General features: G+C 37.3%; 1 protein-coding gene across 5 annotated transcripts in view; it reads left to right on the top strand.

Annotated features, from left to right (window-relative positions):
• Positions 1–1,339: 1,339 nt before the first annotated feature.
• The window catches only part of LOC127944979 (polyhomeotic-like protein 2), a 30,327-nt gene continuing 9,746 nt past the window's right edge, over positions 1,340–21,920 (top strand). For 2 of the 5 annotated variants that reach the window (XM_052541432.1, XM_052541429.1), the window contains exons 1-7: positions 1,340–1,478; positions 16,346–16,574; positions 18,053–18,196; positions 19,347–19,424; positions 19,665–19,826; positions 21,099–21,251; positions 21,361–21,661. In XM_052541432.1, the coding sequence (XP_052397392.1) occupies positions 16,410–16,574; positions 18,053–18,196; positions 19,347–19,424; positions 19,665–19,826; positions 21,099–21,251; positions 21,361–21,661 (1,003 nt within the window). In that variant the 5' untranslated portion in view covers positions 1,340–1,478; positions 16,346–16,409. Of the gene's footprint in view, positions 1,479–11,768; positions 11,815–16,345; positions 16,575–16,869; positions 16,995–18,052; positions 18,197–19,346; positions 19,425–19,664; positions 19,827–21,098; positions 21,252–21,360; positions 21,662–21,920 lie in introns of those variants that run through there. The other 3 variants (XM_052541433.1, XM_052541430.1, XM_052541434.1) reach the window with 3 other exon arrangements.

The following is a 21,920-nucleotide window of genomic DNA, read 5'->3' as shown; positions in this document are numbered from 1 at the left end:
GAAATAAAATTAAGGTGAGCAAATATTTTTCAATATCCCAGTTGTTTATTTTGCTACAATGACAAATAAAACAGGTAATTTATGTTATCCAAGTTAAAAACACTGATATATTTCCCTGGTTTAAATTGCTCTCACCTCTTCTAAAACATAAAACACTGCAGGCTCATTACGGGATAACGATCCTCTCTCGCTCTCTCTCTCTCTCTCTCTCTCACACACACACACACACACTCACACACACACACACACACACACACACACACACACACACACACACATACAGACATAACAGAAGCATAAGGAACTTATTATCAGAGCAGAAAATAGCACAATCACCCCCTTCATTCTCCTGGCTGTCCTCTGACCTGTTTAATTATGCCAATGCTGCTTATGCACCTGTGTGTCCCACACTATTACACCTCCCATCACTAAATGGCTTTTAGTATCGCAGCATCCTGTTCCACATCCACTCACTTTATTGCCTCACGCCACAACCGAAAAAACCTACTGTTTGAATCCCCCTTGAGCGAGACCAGTGCAATCACGTACTTGGGGTGTTCAGCATCCAACCACGATTGCTGTTTAATGCTCTTTGTGGAGGTGGGCTCGTAAAAGTCATGGTCAAGCAACAGAGGTGTGTTGTAGGCTTCCACCCCCCATCGGCTCTAATGAGACACAGAGACTTGATAAGATGGAAGAAAAAAGTGCACACCTGCAGACAGGACATTAACACGCTGTTGTTAGACTACAATTCCTCCCTCTTCTCCCCACAGAGGCTGAACCGCTTTCTCACAGCATCTCTGACTAGAGACATGCATTTCTGCTTCACACTATTTGCATTTCCACCCTCTTTGTGAATCAGTTTTTGCATTTTCATTCACAAAGAACACAATAAATGTTTGATGTTATTACAATGTACTCTTCTCTAGATTGCATATATTTACTTTCAATATGCAAACTGAGGGTCTGATTCTCAATATTAGAATTTCCATAGCAAAAAGAAAGTTTATTCACACGTTTTGCATTTAAACCCTCTTTGTGACATCATTTCGTTCACATATTACAGTATTTACAACCCAAAATGTGGTCTTTTAAATATACTATTATTCTATACTATTCTATATATTGTACGTTTGTAGCATTATGCATAGTGAGCATCTGATTTTCAGGGTTTGATAGCAAAAATAGGTGCATCAACAGACCACATGTATCACAATCCTGTCAAAGGGTTTCTATAAGAGAGCGGAATGAGAAGTGAGAAGGGAGGAGCTAGAGGTGGATCATACTGAATCCAGTGCAGCCTATTGGTCTTTTGAAGTCACATGATTGCTTTAGGAATGCTAATTCATGCTGTATTTTTTTCTCCTCCTCTGTGCTTGGTGTAGTCTGTGCCTGTCGGACAGAGCAGACCTCAGACATGGTGTAGGATATCAGGAAGGGAACAAGCGACTGAAGTTGAGACGAGGCCTGTGTTGAGGGTACGTAAAGCTTTATTAAGATGTGCTGTTGTTTCTGGCTTCATATGTGACTGTAAATGCCACTTGTTCAGGAAGCCCTATATATATTTATATATGTCTCTTTAAGCTTAGTGTCTTATATCAACAGTATGTGTGGTCTGCATGTTAAATAGAGTGCATCAATGAGCGTATGCCTGTGCATGTCCGTCTCGGCACAATGAAAGCTGTTTACTTTGGAGAATTCCACCACATGTCTGCACTGCTTTCATTACGGTTCACAACATCAGAGAAAGCGGCACAGGCTGATAGATATTATCTAGGTGGGCTTGAGGAACTCGAGACCCTCCTTTCAAATCATACTTCACCCAAAAATAACATTCTGTCATTATCTACCCACCCTCCTGTATGAGTTTCTTTCATAATCATGTTGATTTGTCCATACAATTCAAGTCAGTGGGGTCCAGTGTTGTTTTGGACCCCACAGACTTTGATGTTGAAACATTCTTCAGAATGTCTTGAGTGCGAGCACATATTTGGGTGAATTATCCCTTTTATGTGTCAAGCTGATTACTCAATATTATCAATAAGACACTTTTTTGACTGTAGTATTTCTGCTAAATCTGAAGGTGAGTGATTTATGTGGATATGTGTCACATCATTTGCAATGTTTTAAGGATGCACAATGAATTTGCTTAGCACACATGTAAACAAGAAGCTTTTAGACCTCTCGTAAGACTACATAGAGACAATGCGTTCCCGGTCAGGGGAGTGTTACACTAGTAGACTGACTGACTGACAGCTAGTGCTGATACAGTTCATCAACCCATCGGCTCTCAAATAACAAGACCATCTGCAATCTTTTTATTACCCAGTGCTCTGTAAACAACGTGTAATCTCGCCAGTGTCATCTTATAAATTTGACACTGAACATCTGGGCACTTTTAATAGTTAACTGTTGTGTGGTAGCTTTATATGTGATATGTGTTTTATAGAATGATATGCTATGGTTTATTGTGCAACTGTGCTGTAGAGTGGAGGAAGCAATCGTTTATTTCATCATTTCACGTTGTGAGTTGTGTAAGTACTAAGGTGGCCTACTTCTAGGTTTTCACAGATGAATCAAGCAAACCTTGTTGAAAAAAACTTTACAATAAAGTTAATTAGTTATCTACTTTAGTTAACAAACTAAGCATGAACAATACTTCTAGCATTTATTAATCATAGCTATAATTTTAACTTTAACATTCACTATCATTAATTAAAGCACTGTGAATTAGCATGAACTAACGTAAATAATAAAGATGAATAAATATTGTAATCAATGTGTTGCTCATTGTTCATCTTAGTTAATACGTTAACTAACATTAACTAATGGAACCTTATTGTAAAGTGTTACCGTTGTTGCTCTCAAAGCGCCAGTGGGCAGGTCACTTCTGTACGGTAGCTGGGGTAAGACCCTCATGTTTTACACTTGCCTTTCCTGTGTCATGGGCCTCACAATGGGCTGGAGTAGTTCACCCTCACCCTCAGGTCACTCTAATAATTAATCAAACAGGAGGGACACAGCTCCGGTCCCCCTTAAAGTACCAGGAAATGAGGGGCTTGTTGAGAAGTGCAAGAAGCTTCTGTAGTCAAAAGAGAAAGAGATAGAATGAAATTTGCACTCATGCAAGGTTTTTCCTTTATTATTCTCTCTCAAGGCCTGATATTTTCTGTGGAAGAAACAGATATTGGATTAAGTGATTGGATACTTGAGTGCACTCAAGTTCATAAAGTTCATAAAAAATGCCTTTAATGCAATTAGGAAAAAAAAAATATATATATATAGGTATATGTTTATTAGTGCTGCCTTGTTCATTAATATAAATGATTTTTTTTCTCTTTAATGTACATATAAATGTGGGCAATTGCAGATTGAATTGCTTTTTTGGAAGTATTTAGAGAATATTTACAGAAGTGTTTAATGTTAAAATGTAAAATCAACATTACTATAGTTCACCATTTCAACCATTTACTTTCCTGTCTGTCTTCTATCATTTACTCACCCTCAAGGTAATCCAAACCTGTATGACTGACTTCTGCAGACCACAAAAGAAGATATTCTTCAAAATATCTTCTTTTGTGTTCAACAGAAGAAAGAAATTCATGCAGCTTTGGAACAACTTGAGGGTGAGTAAATGATAAAAGAGCTTCATTTTTTTAGGTGAACTATTCCATTAATGTATGTTATAGATGTTATTATGAACAATTCATGCATGTATTTTTACCTTCTCTCTCTCTCTCTCTCTCTCTCTCTTTTTTGAACTTCAAATTTTTGATCAAACTGTCATAACTCAAATTCCAGTGAAAATTACAGCTTTCTCAAATAAAATACAATTAACAACAGGCATAGTACCAAGTTACCGGCCTACATGTTTTACTTTTTTGATAATTTGCTACACACAGATATATGTCACAATACAGAAGAAAAGATCTGTCGATGCTTCCATTTCATTGCAACTTCCAGTATTGTTTTTCTCTGGAGATCTGGAAACACTCAAGTCAATTGAGAGTGTGCTTCAAAATATGAGTCTCATACTCTTTCTAAAGAAATTGAATGCTTTAGAGAAATTTTGATTGATTAAATTTATTAAGTCCAGCTGACAATATATTTTTTCCATATTCTTCAGTAGACCAAATACCAGAACCAGTAGACAATTGCTTTCACTTTTAACAGACAGCAGTCCAGTTTAGGCCATATATCACACGCTGGTGATAGTTCTTTTGAAGGAAGAGATCTGTTTTTGAGCACATGCAGTGACCCCCTTGATCTCTAATGAGCTATACAGGACTCAACAATATGTGCTATGTGGAATCTAATGGTGAAATCCATCTCCAGCGATGAAAGCGGTGAGAAACAGTAACAGATGAGCCAAGATGTTTTCATACAGCGCTGTCCAAGCTTTTGTGAAGATGAGATGCAGACCTAGCAAATGAACGCGTTCACCTCAGCGTTCACCATGACATTCTTCTGTCATGCCTGATGATGCTCCCGTGTGACTCAACCATTAACAGAAAACTCAATACATACCGTATGTCAGGGCTCTCTCTTTATTTTCTGACAGTTTCTGATACTTATCCGACATTTAGATATGTTCACCGCTCTTCTCTCCTGTCTGTCCTGAGAATGACAAGTTTTGCCCTTAGAGAAATGCTTGTGATGCCCTGGTTCAAGAGTCAAAACCGGTGAAAGTGATCAATCAAATTGAGTGCTGCGTCAGAATAACTACCTGATAATTCTCAGTCATTGAGTTCAGTAGCTCTTCACCACTAAAGCCTTATAACCTTGTTATCCTTGAGAGGTAAGATTTTCAGTTACTTTTAATTGAATAGATTTTGTTTGAAAACACTTTCTATTCTATGTTTCATAAGAAATATAATACCATCAAGAGTGCTTTGGCAACAGCATGATTATGAGTGTGATATAGATTTCAAACAACAGTTTAATAAACAAGAAATGAATATTGAGTAACTTACATTTTTAGTATAACATGTCCAGCTTTGGATCCTTTTTACATATTCCGGTTTGGAATACATCAGTGTATTTGAATTAATCAGTTGAGCGATTTATTCAATGACTCACTCATAACAGCAGGCAATTGTTTAGATCCTGAATGAATTAGTGTGTTTGATCAAATCGGTTAAATGAATTAAATAAATGAATAAATGCCTAACTCCTAACAACAGTCGCCACCTACTGGTGTAACGATGAAACTTTCCGAAAGAGTCACTGAAAAATCTAAAAGCAAAACAGTTTTGTTTAAATTCTAAATAAATCAATTTGTTTCAAAGAATCAGTTCAATGGATAATTCAAGGACTCATAACAACAGTCAGTTGTTTAGTTCCTGAATGAATCGATGTGTTTGAACAAAACGACTGAATGAATGATTCAATGACTCGCTCATAAAGATCACCAAAAATGCCCACCACTAATACACAGACTGTTCATCAGAAGGCACTAACACAGACAAACGGAGTGATACAAACAGCAAAAACTCTCAGTGATCAGCATCCATGTTACATCTCTTGACCAATAAAATTTGAGAGCCAGAACTAACTAATGTAATCAAATAGTTTTCTCAAAATGCACAGATCTCACTTTCCTGTCAGAGGTTTTTTTCTCAGAGTAAAGGCGTTTATGGGCTGAATGAGAATGTGTGAGAGCTGCTGACAGCCTGTAGTGACTGTTTGAGAGTGTATAACGTGAGTGCAGACAACTCTCTCTCTCCCTCCACTGCTGCCTGGGCAGATGAAAGTGATTCTTGCCTGCCTCTGAGCTCCATACCCAGGTGTTCTCTGTCCTCCTCTCCCTCTCACTCAGCTCTACAGCTCAGCAGCTGACAGCTACACAGCTGCTTGACATAAATCTCTTTTTTTTCTTTCTTTCTTTTTTTTTTTGGGAGAAGCAAAGCTTAGGGCATTAATGATTTTGTTCCTCATCAGCAAGGGCAGCAACCACTGATATTTGGCCCATATTCCAAACAATTTTTCTTTACTGTTTCATATTGATACATAAAACATACACATTTAAATATTTCGCTTTCGATGTCATGACTCCTGACTTTGGGATTTCCAAAAAATGCAGAAATACAGTCACATTTCCCCCTCTGCATATCTAAAATAAGATATAATGTACAGTCAGTAGGTCAGTACAGTACAAAAAATAAAAAAATACACAAATTAAACATTTTTTGGGACAATGATCAAATATACTGTTTTTGTCCTTATATAATGGTCTTTATATAAAATCATTACAGACTTACAGAATTAGAGATTCAGTCAGAATCAAGCATTCCAGAGAGAAAAGGAAAAAAGATAAAGGTATACAACAACATACTAAAAAGTAAGTTTATTATAATAATATAAAGATGTACAGTCAAAATATAACGCTAAATAATCTACAAGACTAACATTTGCTGGCCGGGTGCAGAAAGTCAAAGGAATGTTTAAAGTTGTGTTCGATAGGAAATATCATAATATACATTTTTCTATGGCTGCTAAAACCCTGTAGTGGCACATTTGTCAAACAAAACAAATATGTTGTCAGTTCTTATCAAATTTGGAGGTTTTTACTCAAGTTACATCTCTAGACATTGTTAGACAAATTAGAGCTACAAAGCTTCTTAAGGCTCGATATTTAGAATCACTTTTCAATTCTTGCGTTACACTCTAGACTTTCCACCTCAGGACAGAAGTAAATCAAAGATCAGAGAGGCAGTTTAACTCTGAGGGTTTCAATTACATACAGGATCTGTCATCTTTTCCTCCCCGTTTGCTAAGTACTGTCCAACAGCTTCATGCTATGACATGTGGCTATGACAGGTGTTTGTGTTTCACAAGAACATGGTTTGCTCAGGTGTCTTAGCTATGTTTGCAACTGGAAAACTACCAGTCACCATTTGCTACGAAACCTAACATCCCTTAAAAATATATTATATGCTGCTTCAAAATGGGAAAAAGTTACAAAATGGCAACTTTAAAACTGAAATGTGTAACTTTTATGGAAAATAGAGGGTATTTGACTCTGTTATGTTATTTGAGTTATGTGAGTGGGTTCGTTCTTTTAGCACTTTGTGTTTTTTTTTTGTTTTTTTTGCAGAATGTGTATTGTCGATTTTCACAGATTGTCTCGCTGTTAAACATGGTTATTTAAAACAGTAAGTTGAAATAACACAAACTGCTGGGTTCAACAAAACAATATACTTTTAACAATCTCATATCTCAAAGTAGGTCTGTCTTTAATTGTTTATTGTTAAAAATGAATTCCCTTATTGAGAAAATGAAATGGAATTGGAAAATGTATTTTTTACTTCCAAAACCCAACTTCGGCAGAGTTTGAGAAACCTGGTCATTTCTGGTCTGCTGGTTAAGCTGGTAGCATAAATGTCACAATTCCGCTTTAAATTTGGTCACTCAAATAAAAAGTGCAAACTGATTTTCACCTGTGTTCTTCAGGTTCTGTCAGTAATAACTCATAGACTGGAAGGCTTTGAGGTGTAAACTGAGTGGTCTCTGGGGCATCTGTGTATCTGATTCCTTCCCTGTGGTAATGTTGTTTTATGGCTCTGGGAGTTTGCACAGAGATGGCCACGTGTGCTGCTAGCTGCAGTCTTTTTACACTGAGACAAAGGGGAAGAATACAGCCTGAAAAGCTCTTACTCTTTTAGCAGGAAGACATTAATTTATAGTCCCAGTGTGAGAGCATCTTTGAGCTGGACAAACCAATCATTTCAAGTTTCATTTAAAAGGATAGTTCATCCCAGAATTTCTCAGAAGGTCTTTTAAATTCCTGTATGATTTTCTTTATTCTGTATTTCTTTTCCCCATAGAGTGAGAATGAACAGTGACAATAGTTGTCAAATTACCTTCATGTGTAATCACCCTATCCATTTTCAGTGACTTTTTGTGTTATATGTTGTATAGTGAGGAAACTGGGGTTGAATTCAGGTTATTTCATGCTTGGACTCCGTGATAATTAGACATGATACAGTACACATCTAGTCTGTGTGCACCCGGCTGAATAAAACAACAGCAAAATAGCCAAAACCATGCTACTGTTCCAATTTATCTGGCTCTGTGCGCACCTAATTTATATGTTAATGGCTCCATCTTAAATGATAGCTTTGAATGCGCAGAATCCCAAATCTTTGTGAAATTGCACCACATACTTGGCATTCCCGTTCAGGTGCTGATGATAAGCTGCCTCTATATTTAAACTGGACTATTTGAATATGCAAACACGCAGTCTGCATATTAATTAGACCCTTCCATTTACATGCAACGTGGGCGCCCTGATTTTTTTCAGCTGCCTGGATATTTGCATGTGGAAAATTCTGTCTGGCTTCTATGTTCAAATCCCGACTGACATTACTGTGTCATCTCATAATCTCAAGGGGTTTTCGCAGCGATGCCACAGAACAACAATTTTGGGTCTCCCAAAGAACTTTTCAGTGATCATTTTATAAAATAACATTTAAAAAAAAAAATTCCTTTAATGATGGGTCATGCAATCTACAGTACCTCTAAAAACACTTGTGATAGCTGCCAGACAGAGAAACACCCCTCTGTTGGGTTCTTCATAATGATACCAAGGCGACTGGGGGTCATATTTCATGCTTTCTCAGTTGAACAACGATGTGGACCTTACAGACAAAGCCGGCGGTTTTATGGTTGATCTTAAGGAAATGAGGGCCACAAATCTCCTCTGCCTGGTTGTCACATAGGGGGAATGTGCTAATGTGGAGAATGATGGATACCAGAGAAGAGAGAGTTCTGGCAGGACAGAACAATGGCTTGTCAAGGTTAAGATAAATTTCTCACTTTGAACTTTTTTGAGGTAACTAGTTTGGTGAGCAAATCAAGGAGGAGAACTTCGCCTGAAGGACTGAAGAATTGCTGTGTTGAGTCATTGCATGTGTTTGAGACAGATGATGATAAAAGAAGAGAATGTTACTGATTCACGCATGCTAGAGGTTCCATCTGTGCTCTTTATTTTTTCCAGCTCTCCACATCTCTGATTTACGACAAGCATTGATGTATGCTCAACAGGCACATTGTTAAGTGAACATGTTTTGTCAAGGTCCTTCGCTGCAGTGAAATCTTTCTGAGTGATGTACGCTCTTGTGCTACTGAGAACCATTAAATCTGACAGAATGAGTTTCCAAAGTGTCAGATCTCGTGGTGACACCACGTCTGACGTATCCATTAACTGTAGAAACTCCTAATTGCCTTACTGTTTACTCACACTTGGCCAAAGGTGTCAAGACTGACAACAAGCATCCTGTGATGAAGCTAATATCCTGGGTTTAACTAGCAGAGTGGTGAGCATCAAATGCTAATTTCAGATCTAATTTTAGATTAAATGTTTACTATACATGTGAGATCATTTTAATGGACCATTATAATAATAAATATTACCACTGTGGTTTATCAATTCATTGCATTATAAACAATCTAACAAAACAATATTACACACATAAAAATACATTATACATTAATAACATTATTTAACACATTGGCTATCTTGAACTAACAATGAATAATTTTCACAGCATTTCTTAATCTAAGTAATGTTTATTTAGAAATATACTTTTTTCATAGTTAATTCATGTACATTCATAATGCATTAACTCATTTTGGATTTTTATAATTTTTTTTTTTATTTTACATTAACAAGTAGTCAGTTAATTATAATTAAAATTTGTAACAATATATTAGACTATATGTACAATATATGTAACATGTCAACAACAAGTTGATTTTGTTTTAGCTTATATAAAAAAGAGAAATTAGTATATTTTATATTTTGCATTAATTAATGGTTAATTTATATTAATTAATATAAAATATATTAGAATCACTAATATCTATCTATCTATTATATCTATTATCTATTTATTATGGGGAAGTTGTGGCCTAATGGTTAGAGGGTTGGACTCCCAATCGAAAGGTTGTGAGTTCTAGTCTCGGGCCGGACGGAATTGTGGGTGGGGGTAGTGCATGTACAGTTCTCTCTCCACCTTCAATACCATGACTTAGGTGCCCTTGAGCAAGGCATCGAACCCCCAACTGCTCCCCGGGCGCCGCAGCATAAATGGCTGCCCACTGCTCCGGGTGTGTGCTCACAGTGTGTGTGTGTGTGTGTGTGTGTGTGTGTGTGTGTGTGTGTGTGTGTGTGTGTGTGTGTGTGTGTGTGTGTGTTCACTGCTCTGTGTGTGTGCATTTCGGATGGGTTAAATGCAGAGCACAAATTCTGAGTATGGCTCACCATACTTGGCTGAATGTCACTTCACTATTCACTATTCTATCTATACACACACAGTCATAGTCTCTCAATATCAGCTCATAAAAGCTGCATCCATAATATATATATATATATATATATATATATATATATATATATATATATATATATATATATAACAAAAACAGCAGAGTGAATGAACATGAAAAACAGCCGTTTCTGAATCATAGGGGATAATTAACTTGAATGAACAGAAGTTCAAATGTAAATGAACACCGCATGAATAAAAATACATTTATTTCTAATTCAAGAAGATTCATCTTGATGCACCACTGTTTAAAATACAAGTTTAGAATGTACACTGCAAGACGTGAAAACACAGTACTCAGAACAGGGACTGACCATTAATCATTCTTTTCAATCAAGCTGTCAGTTTATGACATAACAAATGCCTGACCATACACACAACTGGTTTTAGCAGTTACTCAACATCTTTTGGTGGCCAGGCTGCTGTGATCCTAGCAGACTGGTTTAACCTGGCTATGGCCTGTCCAGACAGGCACAGATTGGGTGTCTCATCCATCTGCAGTCATTCACCCTAAGGGTTTAGCCCTGATTGTTTGATGTGGCCTCTGCATTGTGCTGATAACCCATCTCTACCTGAGCGCCTTGAAAAGAACCTTGCCTTTTACAGCTCCGGCTCGCTCATGCTAATCCTATTTGTATCGCTCAGTGCAGACTTTACATCCTGGTAGCTACACAAAAAGCACTTTGGTTTTCAATGAGTGTAACTCAATTTGTTGTATGACTGTGAGAGGGTTTTGCAAGAGGATACTCGGATGATGCTGGCACTGGACATTCAGTTAGCTACAGAGCTGTGTGGTGTGGAGGTCTCTAATGCAGACTACAGAGCAAATTAAGTGGAATAATGTGTAGTGTGTAGTGTTAGACCGTTTAATAATGAGAAGAGAGGAGAGAGAGAACTACAAAGAGAGGACAAGCCTCCCTTTCAAGGTACTGGAGAATGGACTGTATTGAGCTTTTACGTCCTTGAAAGATTCCACATCTAGTGGAAGGTTAAGTGGGATCAAACAAATTCCACAAATGTATTCTGCTGAATTCAGTATCTGGAATTATTTATAAAATCTCACTGTAGTACCGGTTGAAGACTCTTTCTGTCTTTTTCTCTTTATGTGCACCCAAACAAACGCAAATAACTCAACATTTTAGGTCCGTCTGAATGTGTTAGACAGATTACAGCAGGTGTATTGCACTACAGAAGAGGATCTCTCCCATTTGGTTCAGTGGCCACACTGTTGGTCTAGCTGTTCCTCTGCTGAGTACAGGAAGTGGGTCCGGGTCTATTTTGATCAACAAGTGTCCTCCCAGCCCCCAAGAAGAAAACCTCAGCTCATTTCCCCCGGCAGTAGCCTTTGATGTGTGTTTGTTTAATGACTTTATTGGGTCCCAGTCATCTGTGATGGGAGGAGTCTCAGGAGAGTCAGAGTTTGGATTCTCCTTGCTGCTAGTTGTATCCTGTCATGAGTTGTGGTGGAAGCTGTCAGACTATCTGAGTGAGTACAGTGCTACTGACTGGGTTTTGGCTTGTGAACTGTTTTTACAACATTTTAAAGTTTGATTTAAGAGAGTTCCCTGCTAGTAATTTTATGCTCTACATACATGACTTAATGAATTAGCTGCAGTTAAAACATTTGTGGAATGTTTTCGACTAACATTTTTATGTGTTTTTGTCTCCCATTTTTTGCAGTGTATAATCAATTTATATAGTATATATTTAGTATATAGGATTTTATTTATTTATTTATTTAGCATATAGGATAATTAGTTGTAATGTGTTATTGAGATTGATTTTGCACTGAATAGGATTTCATAGAATTCCGTCATACTTTTTGTATAATGAAAAATAAAGATTCTGATGACAGCATTCTAAAAACATTTTTTTTTAAATGACACTTTAATCTGCTTCTCTGCCCTAGAAGTTACCATTATTTTCTGATGTCATGAACGTTATCAAAAACATCAACCAATAATATTGTTCTGTTTTTCAAAAGTTTATCTTTCCATTTTTAAATGCATTGTGCATAAATTTGTGTTTTGAAAACGTTATTTCCAAAATTGTATTCAAAATATGATTTTCTAATGTTATCATTTATAATATATATATATATATATATATATAGAGAGAGAGAGAGAGAGAGAGAGAGAGAGAGAGAGAGAGAGAATTATAGGGGGTAATTAACTTGAATGAACAAAAGTTCAAGTGAAAATTAACACAACATGAATAAAAATACATTTATTTCTAATCTTATTTCTAATTTATTTCTTATTTCTAGTTTCTCTGCATCTGGATAGTGTCGGAGCTGCAGATCATTTCATAAAGCTAACAGCTATAAAACTAGCATTAAAAACTTTTTTAAATAAGTTGAGCTCAAAACTCACTTTCAGTCAGCAGCAAGTATTTGAAATAACTTGATCTGATGGGGATTATAATAACCATATAAGGCAGAAATATTTATAAGGAATGCAAAAGACTATGCACACTAGGCACTGCATTACCATAGTAAAAGTGGTAAATTAACATATGATATTGTGCTTTTTCTTCAACACCCTCAAAGGTTTTCTGGTAAAACACACTTTAAGCTAAGGAATAAGGCTGAGAGCTGTGTCTCTAGGAACTTTCAATGTCTTGGAAATCATCATATATATAGCCTTAGCCTTTCTAAAGTAATACAATATTTATTCTCTTTAGCTTTCGTGAGATCTCTGTTGACATTTTTGCAACTAAACTTCAACACATGCATGGGCTAACTGTATGTGTAACAGCTCAAGCTAATTCTGTTTTTAATCGAGTTTCTAAAGGCTTAATTGTGTTTTGAGACTGTTTTATTCCCCACCATGCAAATAAGTGATTTAAAAACAGCAATGTTGAATAGGGGTTGAATAATTATGACATAGCAGTATTATTAAAAAATCTTAAAACTCAAAAATATCACATTATATATTGACTATATCACTCTTAATATGCCAGTGAACTGTTATAGATGCAATTTTTATTTTATCCTGGATCTTCAGAAAAGCTTGTATTTGTAAAGTTTTGCAGTCTCTGAGGTGTTGAGTAATTTTGATTGCAACCGTAAATGAGAAAAATCACCATTTTAAGTATGACATTATCAACTGCATTCCAAAGAAACAAAAGCAGTTTTACCTGAGTGGAAATCAAAGCATTAATCACGCTTTCAGCATGTTATAATGCCTGTTAATGCATCTCTTATGGTCTGTGAGATCCCCAAATGGATCCAAGCCTGGGGTTGCCTCCAGTGCTATTGTCATGACTGCATTATGTTGTTCCAGCCGATCAGTCTATTCATATTGCAGATGCTTTTATCCAAAGCAACTTACAATTGAGGAAAACAACAAGTGATTCATCATTACGAGGCAGATAAACACAGGAAGTGCTTATAATACAAAGTTTCAGACATCGTTCAGATTAGTTCAAACTAGACAGGGAAGGATTAAGGAAAGAGATGAATTTTTTTTTTTTTTTTATATATATTAAGGTGCAGTCAAGTGTTGACAAAATAGATGAGTTTTCAACTGTTGCTTGAAAGTTGTCAGGCATTCAGCATTCCAGATAGGGTTCGGAAGATCATTCCATTATCCGGGAACAGTGAACGAAAATGTACCACAAGGCATTGCTCACTTGTAAATGATGTAAATTCATAAGAGTGAGTGGAAGTAGGAGCAACCAGTGCAGGGTGATAAAGAGACCTGGGCCCTTTTGGGTTTGTTGAAGACTGGTCGTGCTGCTGCAATCTGAATTGTGTGTGGAAGCTTTGCGTATGATTGAAGTCCAGCCAGGAGAGGATTACAGTAGCCCAGCCTAGAACTGACAAGGGCCTGAACAGCAGCATGTTGTTGTTGTGCAATGCAAACCTGCATGATTGAGCGGTTTTGTGAATGTGGTCATGAATGTGGTCTTGAAAGTCAGCTGATTTCTGACCGAATTTGATTGGGTAATTGTTTATAAACCTAGCTGGAAGGTGAAATCATGACATAGAGTCAGAGAGACAGAGAAGACAAGAAGCGAGAAAGATGAAAGCAAAGACTGATACATACTCCGGTCTGACAGTTCTATTAATTTGTGCCACTTTCTCTCTGCTGCCTTGAGTTTGGATCGATGTTCACGAATAACATCGGATAGCCAGGGGTTAGAAGGAGTAGCACTTGCTGGTATGGACGAGAGAGGACATATATAGTCTAGTAGTAGTAAGATCTAGGTTAAATGTAATAGAGAAATTAGATTTGTAGGGGTTTTTACCGAAATTATGTTTGCAGTACAATTGCATGTGTAAATTAAGTCAAGCTGGTTGTCTGATTTGTGAGTGCTTGTGGTGGTAAGCCGTTTGAAATCAAATGAAGCTTGGAGTAAGTGGAAGCATGCAGCATAAGGCTTCACCAGATGGATTTTGAAGTCACCAAAGACTACAAGTGGACTGCCATCCTCAGGGAATGAGGACTGAAGCCCATCAGACTCATCTATTAAGGGCTTCCAGTTGCCCAGAAGCTATAAATTACTACAGCATGGACAACATTTATAGGAGTTGTTACGATAATAACATGAGATTAAAAGTTATTATTATTATTGCATAGGCAAGAGTGGGTTGAGTATTTTCAGTTGTTAGAAATGAGGAGACCAGTAACCCCAGGCCTCACAACCTGACAGGGGATGTCAGAGAAAAGCCTTTCGCACAGATAATGTAATGTGTCCTGTGATTTGTCCCGGGATGGTTTGATTGTGGTTCATTCACACTGCCAGTGATTTTCCTTAAAGATCCCGTAAAGACATGTGATATTACGATGTGATGTGTAATGTTATGTGTTCTGTTTCACATAAGCTGGTGAACAATCTCAGCTGCAGAGCACCCGGTAAAACAGACGCACGATAAAATGTGTCATCACTATGATACACCCTTTACAGCATTGGTTCTGGATTTTTGTGTTTTTTTCTATTTCTATTTAGAAATGAAATCTGCATGGATTAAATCGAGATCCTGTCAGATGGAACTCAATGTGAGAGTGACATGGATTTTAATGCATGATGTTTAACACAGCAAACCACTAAAGTATACAGGAATCATGTGAAAGTCTGTGATTGATTTTTTTTCCCCCTGGACTCCCCTCAGGGTAGCAGAAAGCTTGGCTAATTGCAAGTAATCTGAATGAAACTGTTTGTAGCTTTTTATTATCATGCTCATTTTGCCTATGTTTAAATTAATATGACCTTTGTCTTCATCTCATGCTCACTTAAAGATAATCTGTTAAAACCATCAATTCGATAATACTGTGAAATGCAATCTTTATCAAATCTCAACATTACAATGTGCCTAAGTTCACCTACGGTTATTAGTTGATTTTAGTTTTTAGTTAAAATTTTTATACATTTAAACAAAATAAAATAGAAGTTAGCAGCCATATTTTGTAAAATAATTAATACTTAATTGTCAGTATGGCCACAATTTTAACATCCCTTCAAAATGTGTAATTAAACTATTATGCTAATGATATAATTGATGATGAAAAAAATTATTACATTTGTAAAACAGAAGCATAAACTCGTAATGTGCGAATACTTATATAAGTGTACACAAACACATGCAGGCCACTTTTTTTAGTATTAAAGCGATAGATCACCATTAAAAAAGTACTTATTATTACAAAATATTTAAGTACTTTTATGAGCAGCAGTGACAAAAAGAAAGATGCTGCTATGTTCCAAACCTTCTTACAACAAATGAGTACCAAATGACTACACTATGCACTTATACACTGTGTTCTTATGTACTATATACTCAGGCATGTAGAGTATGAATTATATAAGGAGTCTGATAAACCCATACCCCCCCCCCCCCCCCCCCCCCCCCGCTACATAATTAAAGTGAATTCGTACTGTTTATAATACAAAATGTCATAGAATAGTGCATAAGTATTCGATTTGGGACCCACCTAATGATATGTACTAGTCAGTGTCAGCAATGTAAAGAAAGACTTTCAATGATGGACATGTTGCTGCACTGTATTTCTCAGCTGGAGGGGAGTGTGAAGGATCGACAGTAACCGTGGATCGGGCAGAGGCAGGCGGAGGCCCCCCATGGAGAAGGAGCGGGGCAGCGTGGCCTCCAGTGCCAGTGTCACCACCCCTAGCACCACCTCAGCCTCCACCGGCAGCAACACTTCAACAAACTGCTCCAGCAGACAGCAGGCTGTGCCTCAGATATCAGTCTACGGAGGAATCACAGACAGACAGGCCGTTCAGGTAGAGAAATAAATATCCACAGTCGGTCAATCGCAAGTCCTTCACTGTGCCACATGGATTTGCATTATCCTCTGGCGCCATCTACAGGCCATATTCAGCAAGTACTTCTAAAATTAATCAGCTTTTAGTGAGCTTTTCTTAGTCACGTGCATTTAGTGCTGTTCATTTAGTAACACAGTATTTTAAAATAAATATAAGTTTTATTGCCATATAATAGATCTTTAACAATCCTGAATGATAGTCCAGAAGTTCTCTGTGAATCAGAATGAGTCAACAGCTGACCACCAGTGATTGGCTGCACAGAACAGGATCTCTGATGTCAGCTGAATTTGAATGGTGGTATTCTTAATACTGAGCACATGGTCAGTAAGGATCCAGCTGGATTTATTCAAGAGAGCTCAACTTGTGGTCCTTCACAGGGTAAAATTGGTTTTCTTTTGGCTGTATGTACATTGTTAAACATGTTGATATTATATAAGAAACTGTGATACATGTAATCCTGTTTCTTAATAAGACTGTGAACTTCTTGATTATTGTCTTTTGTAGGTTTGTTTTATGGATATCTATCCCTAATCTGATATAAGGACATTCAGTTCCTTCTCCATTTTAGCGCTTATTTCCTCAGCACGAGGTCTGTCAAATTAAACTCCTCCCTTTGGCTACACAGCAGAAATCAAATTTGGTATATATTATTTAGTATTAATAGTTTTACTGTAAAAAAAAGTAATATAATTATTACATTATTAAATAAGGTCTCACTTGTTAACATTAGTTAATGCATTAGCTAACGTGAACTAACAGTGAGCAATATATGTTTACAGCATTTCTTAATCTTTGTTTTAGTTAATAGAAAAACTTTTTTTTTATTTTAGTTCACAGTGCATTAACTAATGTTAAAAGATAAAACCTGATTTTAGATGGGTTTCATTAAGTGTTAAAATATAAAAAAGCTAAGATTAAGAAATGCAGAAGTATTTGTTAGTTTAGTTTATCGGATGCTTTTATCAAAATGATTAGCAAATGCAAATAATTGAACCAGGAGTGATAGCTTTTAAAAGCAGTGGTTCTATTGATTTTTTTTTTTTTATAGTACAAGTATATTCTCAGATATCCAGTGGTTGACAGTCCATTGATTGGTCTGAAGGACAGTGTGTACAGATCATGTTAGGTGGGACACTATAGCTATGAAGGGAATGTAGTCATGCTGTCAGGCTGCTGTGATGGATGGCAGTGACCCCACATGCCAAATCAGTGCACCCAGCAACCCTCTGTGTTTACAAAGGAACCGCTCTGGTCTTCTTTCTGCGTGGAATGTTATGCGCTGGTTACAGATTATACAACACAAAATGTTTTTCTTTACACCTCTGTGGTGTGAAATACACCATGAATAATATATGCCCTAAAGGACTTAGTAGACTAGGAGCAGAATAATATTCACATGTTTGTTTAATAATCCTATCCCATCTCATCTTACTCAGGTCATCCAGCAGGCCTTGAACAGGCAGCCCAGCACAGCGGCAGCTCAGTATCTTCAGCAGATGTATGCAGCTCAACAACAACACCTCATGCTACAGACAGCAGCACTACAGCAACAGCACCTGAGTCTGGCCGCTGTGCAGCAGGTGGGCACACACCTCATACACATATACCGTAGAATGCAAAAGCCATTCAAAAATGATTTGCTTAAGGCTGCACTTGAGCTGCAAGAGCTCCTCACATTTGTGTAAATAAATGCTGATGATCATGTTCTCCAGCATGATGCACAAAGGATCTTGAGCTTCAATTGAGGAACATCTTACTGTCTGTACAATAAATTCATGTCACAAATTTGATGAATGATTTAGAAACAGTGCTGAATAGTAAATGTAACTTACTATAACATTTCTTCTTCAAACATATTTTCAGATTTAAATTAGAATCAACATATCCATCTTACAGGCAATGGTGCTTTATATTTACTCAAAATTATTCTCCGATCTAACAAACTGATTCTTGATCTAATATTTGATCAGCTCAGACAGGATTTTTCTTGTTTGTCTCTTCTTAAAGTGTTTCATTCGGAAAGATGAAAGAAATAGTTTGTTCAGTGATCACTCAACATGCTAATGAAACGTGCAAGGACAAGCATGCTCTTAATCAGGTAGTGCTTCACTGTATGTGAAGATAGTGAGGTAATGGTTAAAATCAAATATTGTGTGATGATAAAAGCAGATAAGGTCTAATGAAAATCACTCAGTTGTGCAGTCAGTAACTCATGTACAGGGTCATTCATCTCTTTTGACAAGTATTGATGTGGGATTCTTTGCAATGCCCAGAGGCATGTTTTGCAACATTTAACAAAAATCCGCTCTGGCAGAGCCACATCCTGTGGACATTTGAGAAAACCAAGGGGAACAAGCATTTCTTAACACCTAAGGAATGATTTGATTTCTATTTTTGGCCAGCATGTCAAGTTTGTATTGTTTTTTCAGTGGATATTGCTGTGAACTAAATTAACAGGCAGAAATAAAATGCTAAAGTCAGTTAAGCCATTGCTAAGCAAGTAAATGACATCTACAACAATTTGTATATTTTTAACAAGCTTTTCAAATTTTCAGAATATTATACACATTTCATTAAATGAGACACCTCTCTCTCTTTCTTCCCTTCTCTCTTGCTCGGTGCTGTTGTTATTGAAGAATGAGTGCTGGGTTTGACTTGTGACCTGTCTCTGTGTCTTTCCTTCTTTTACCATCTCTCTCTCTTTCTCTGGCATTCATTCATTCCCCATAGGCTAGTATAGTGGCGGGAAGACAAAGCTGTAGTCAGAATGGCACTACATCCCAGCAGACCGTGGCCTCCCAAACCACTGTAAGTATTATTAAACCTGACATTCACATCTCACTCAGCAAGTATCCAGTGCTACACAAATAATGTCAGTGGGTATTACTTACAGGCAACCATCCTTTTTTTTACCTGGCAGGTTCCTTAGTTTTTGGCTGATTGAGATAATTGTAATGTTTTGGTCAAGATTATGATGAATTATTTTGACTACATGGATTTCAGAAAGTAAAACACATATGTTGTTAAGATTTTTCCTTGTTGAAACAGATCAACCTTGCCACATCCCCAGCGGCAGCTCATTTGATCAGTCGAGCCCAGAGCGGGAGCTCCGTTCCAGTCTGCATTGCTCAACAGGCCGTGCTGCTTGGAAACTCCTCCACACCCACACTCACCGCCAGCCAAGCACACATGTATTTACGAGCTCAGATGGTAAATCCTCTTCCACACACACAACACAACCACATGTGCTAAATAAAGAGCCATACCAAAGACTTCTATTGTTTTGTACATAATGCTTATTTTAATAAGCACAGATTAAACATAACTCTTTTTATTTTATTAAACATAATTTTATTTTTACTTTACTTGTCATGGAGGATAATGTCACTAACAAACCAGTGAAAAGAATATTGTAAAAGGATGTTAAGGGAACATTGCAAATATCTATAGTACTAATTTAAACAATATTTCTAAAAAATAAATAAAATAAATGTTTTGTTGATTAGAGAAATAGAAAATAAGACACTTGTAATATATTAATAAACGGTCAGATTTTCATGTTAGTTAGTTAATTAATTGTGTGTGTTTGTGTGTGTACATAATCATATTTTGGGACTCAAATTTGTACAAAAAAGTGAGCTAAACCTGACAAAATCTCCAAAAACCTCCCTTTGGGGACATCCTCCTTTATAAACCTGATATAAAGATAAAGTTACATTCAAGTAATTGTGATATTGTGAAATCATCTTAAAAAAAAACTACAGCTAATATATGTAAAATTATAAAATAAAAAAGTATTTTTCAAACAACAATGTCCCTAAATGTGCCCAAAAGAGGTTTTGCCATATATTTCTCCAACTTATGGTTGCAAAATATAGTCAAGTAAACCCGAGCACACTGTGTGGAATTGTGGAGTGGTCCCATTTTAAATCCTAGATATAAACGGATCATTTTGGTTCCCTAATGGCAGCACTCACTGTAGTGTGGGTTATAGAAAATTGGTTGCCTAGTCAAATGCACTGCTACTAGACAGTCTTCTTCAAGATTTCCTCATGAATAAATAGTAATTTCCTTGAAAATGGAAAAATAATTGGCATTTACAGTGGTCTGCTTTTACTTCTCCTGTATTGTGTGTGTGTGTGTGTGTGTGTTTTGTACCATCTTGCAACATCTTTTTCATTTGGCCTTGGAGAGTAAACGTGGCACAGCTGCAGCTCTTTCAAAAAACCTAATAAGGATGCTGACCAAAATGTTTTCACTGGCACATCAACTCTTTTTTTTTTTTAAATACAGTTTTGGCTAGGAACTGATTAACAGTTAATGAGCTGTCTGAGATCTGCCAGAATTGTAAATGCAGTCCTTTCAGCACTGTAACAGCTGAAATGGCTCAAGTGCTCTCTCTGATGTCAAATCTGATAGCCTAGTATTTGTTATGTGACTCACATATTGGGAGAAAGCAGCCATTTTTGGTGTGATTTCCAGGCACAGCAAACCAATCTTGTACAAGTAGCAAGGAGTCTAGGCCGAGCTGTTCCTTTGTCCCCCCAGCTTATTTTCACCCCAACTGCCTCAGTCACTGCAGTTCAGCCGGAGACCTCTGCATCGTCAATCAACCCACCACCCACCAATGGACAGGTAACGCTGACATACACCAGCCTGACTTACATCTATACCAACATATGCACGTTTTTTTCCTTTTTTTCCGGATGCCCCACCAAAGTCACTTCTGTCTTTCTCTGCATAGATGCAAAACCTTGCTCTTCGTGGCCAGCAGGGGGCGTTGACTTCCTCCCACTCTCAGTCTCAGTTACAGAGCCTGAGTGTGAAACAGTCCCCCGGGGGATCAGCGTACCTCTCTGTGACTGGCCAACCAGTGGCCCGACTGAAGAGTCCTGGAGTGGAGCTAAACTCTCAGGGAGCTGCTGCAAAGGGTAGTCCCTCAGATACTGTGGATAAAAATGAAAAAACCAGTAACCTCACAACAAGGGAACTTACCGTGTGTCCCAATCTGACCTCGGTGGCGGGCCATCCTCTCATCAACACAGGTGAGCCATCAACGCCTGGTTGCTGTGTTAAAGTGGTCATATGACGTTGCCAAAAAGAAGTGTATTTGGTGTAATGCAATGTGTTTATGCAGTTTAAGGTTAAAAAAAAACATAAGTTTCCACATAATGTTCATTAATGTTTCTCCTCTATGCCCTGCCTTTCTCATCGTTCTGAAAAGCGTGGTGTACACTGATTGGCCAGGTATCCAGTGTGTTGTGATAGGCTGAATGCCTCAAGCGTGTGGAGGAAATGTTAAGC

Source organism: Carassius gibelio, chromosome A23, assembly GCF_023724105.1.
Source record: "Carassius gibelio isolate Cgi1373 ecotype wild population from Czech Republic chromosome A23, carGib1.2-hapl.c, whole genome shotgun sequence".
NCBI classification, from domain to species: Eukaryota; Metazoa; Chordata; class Actinopteri; order Cypriniformes; family Cyprinidae; genus Carassius; species Carassius gibelio.
Note: the sequence above shows the minus strand (reverse complement) of the source record. Positions and strands in the feature narration are given on the sequence as shown.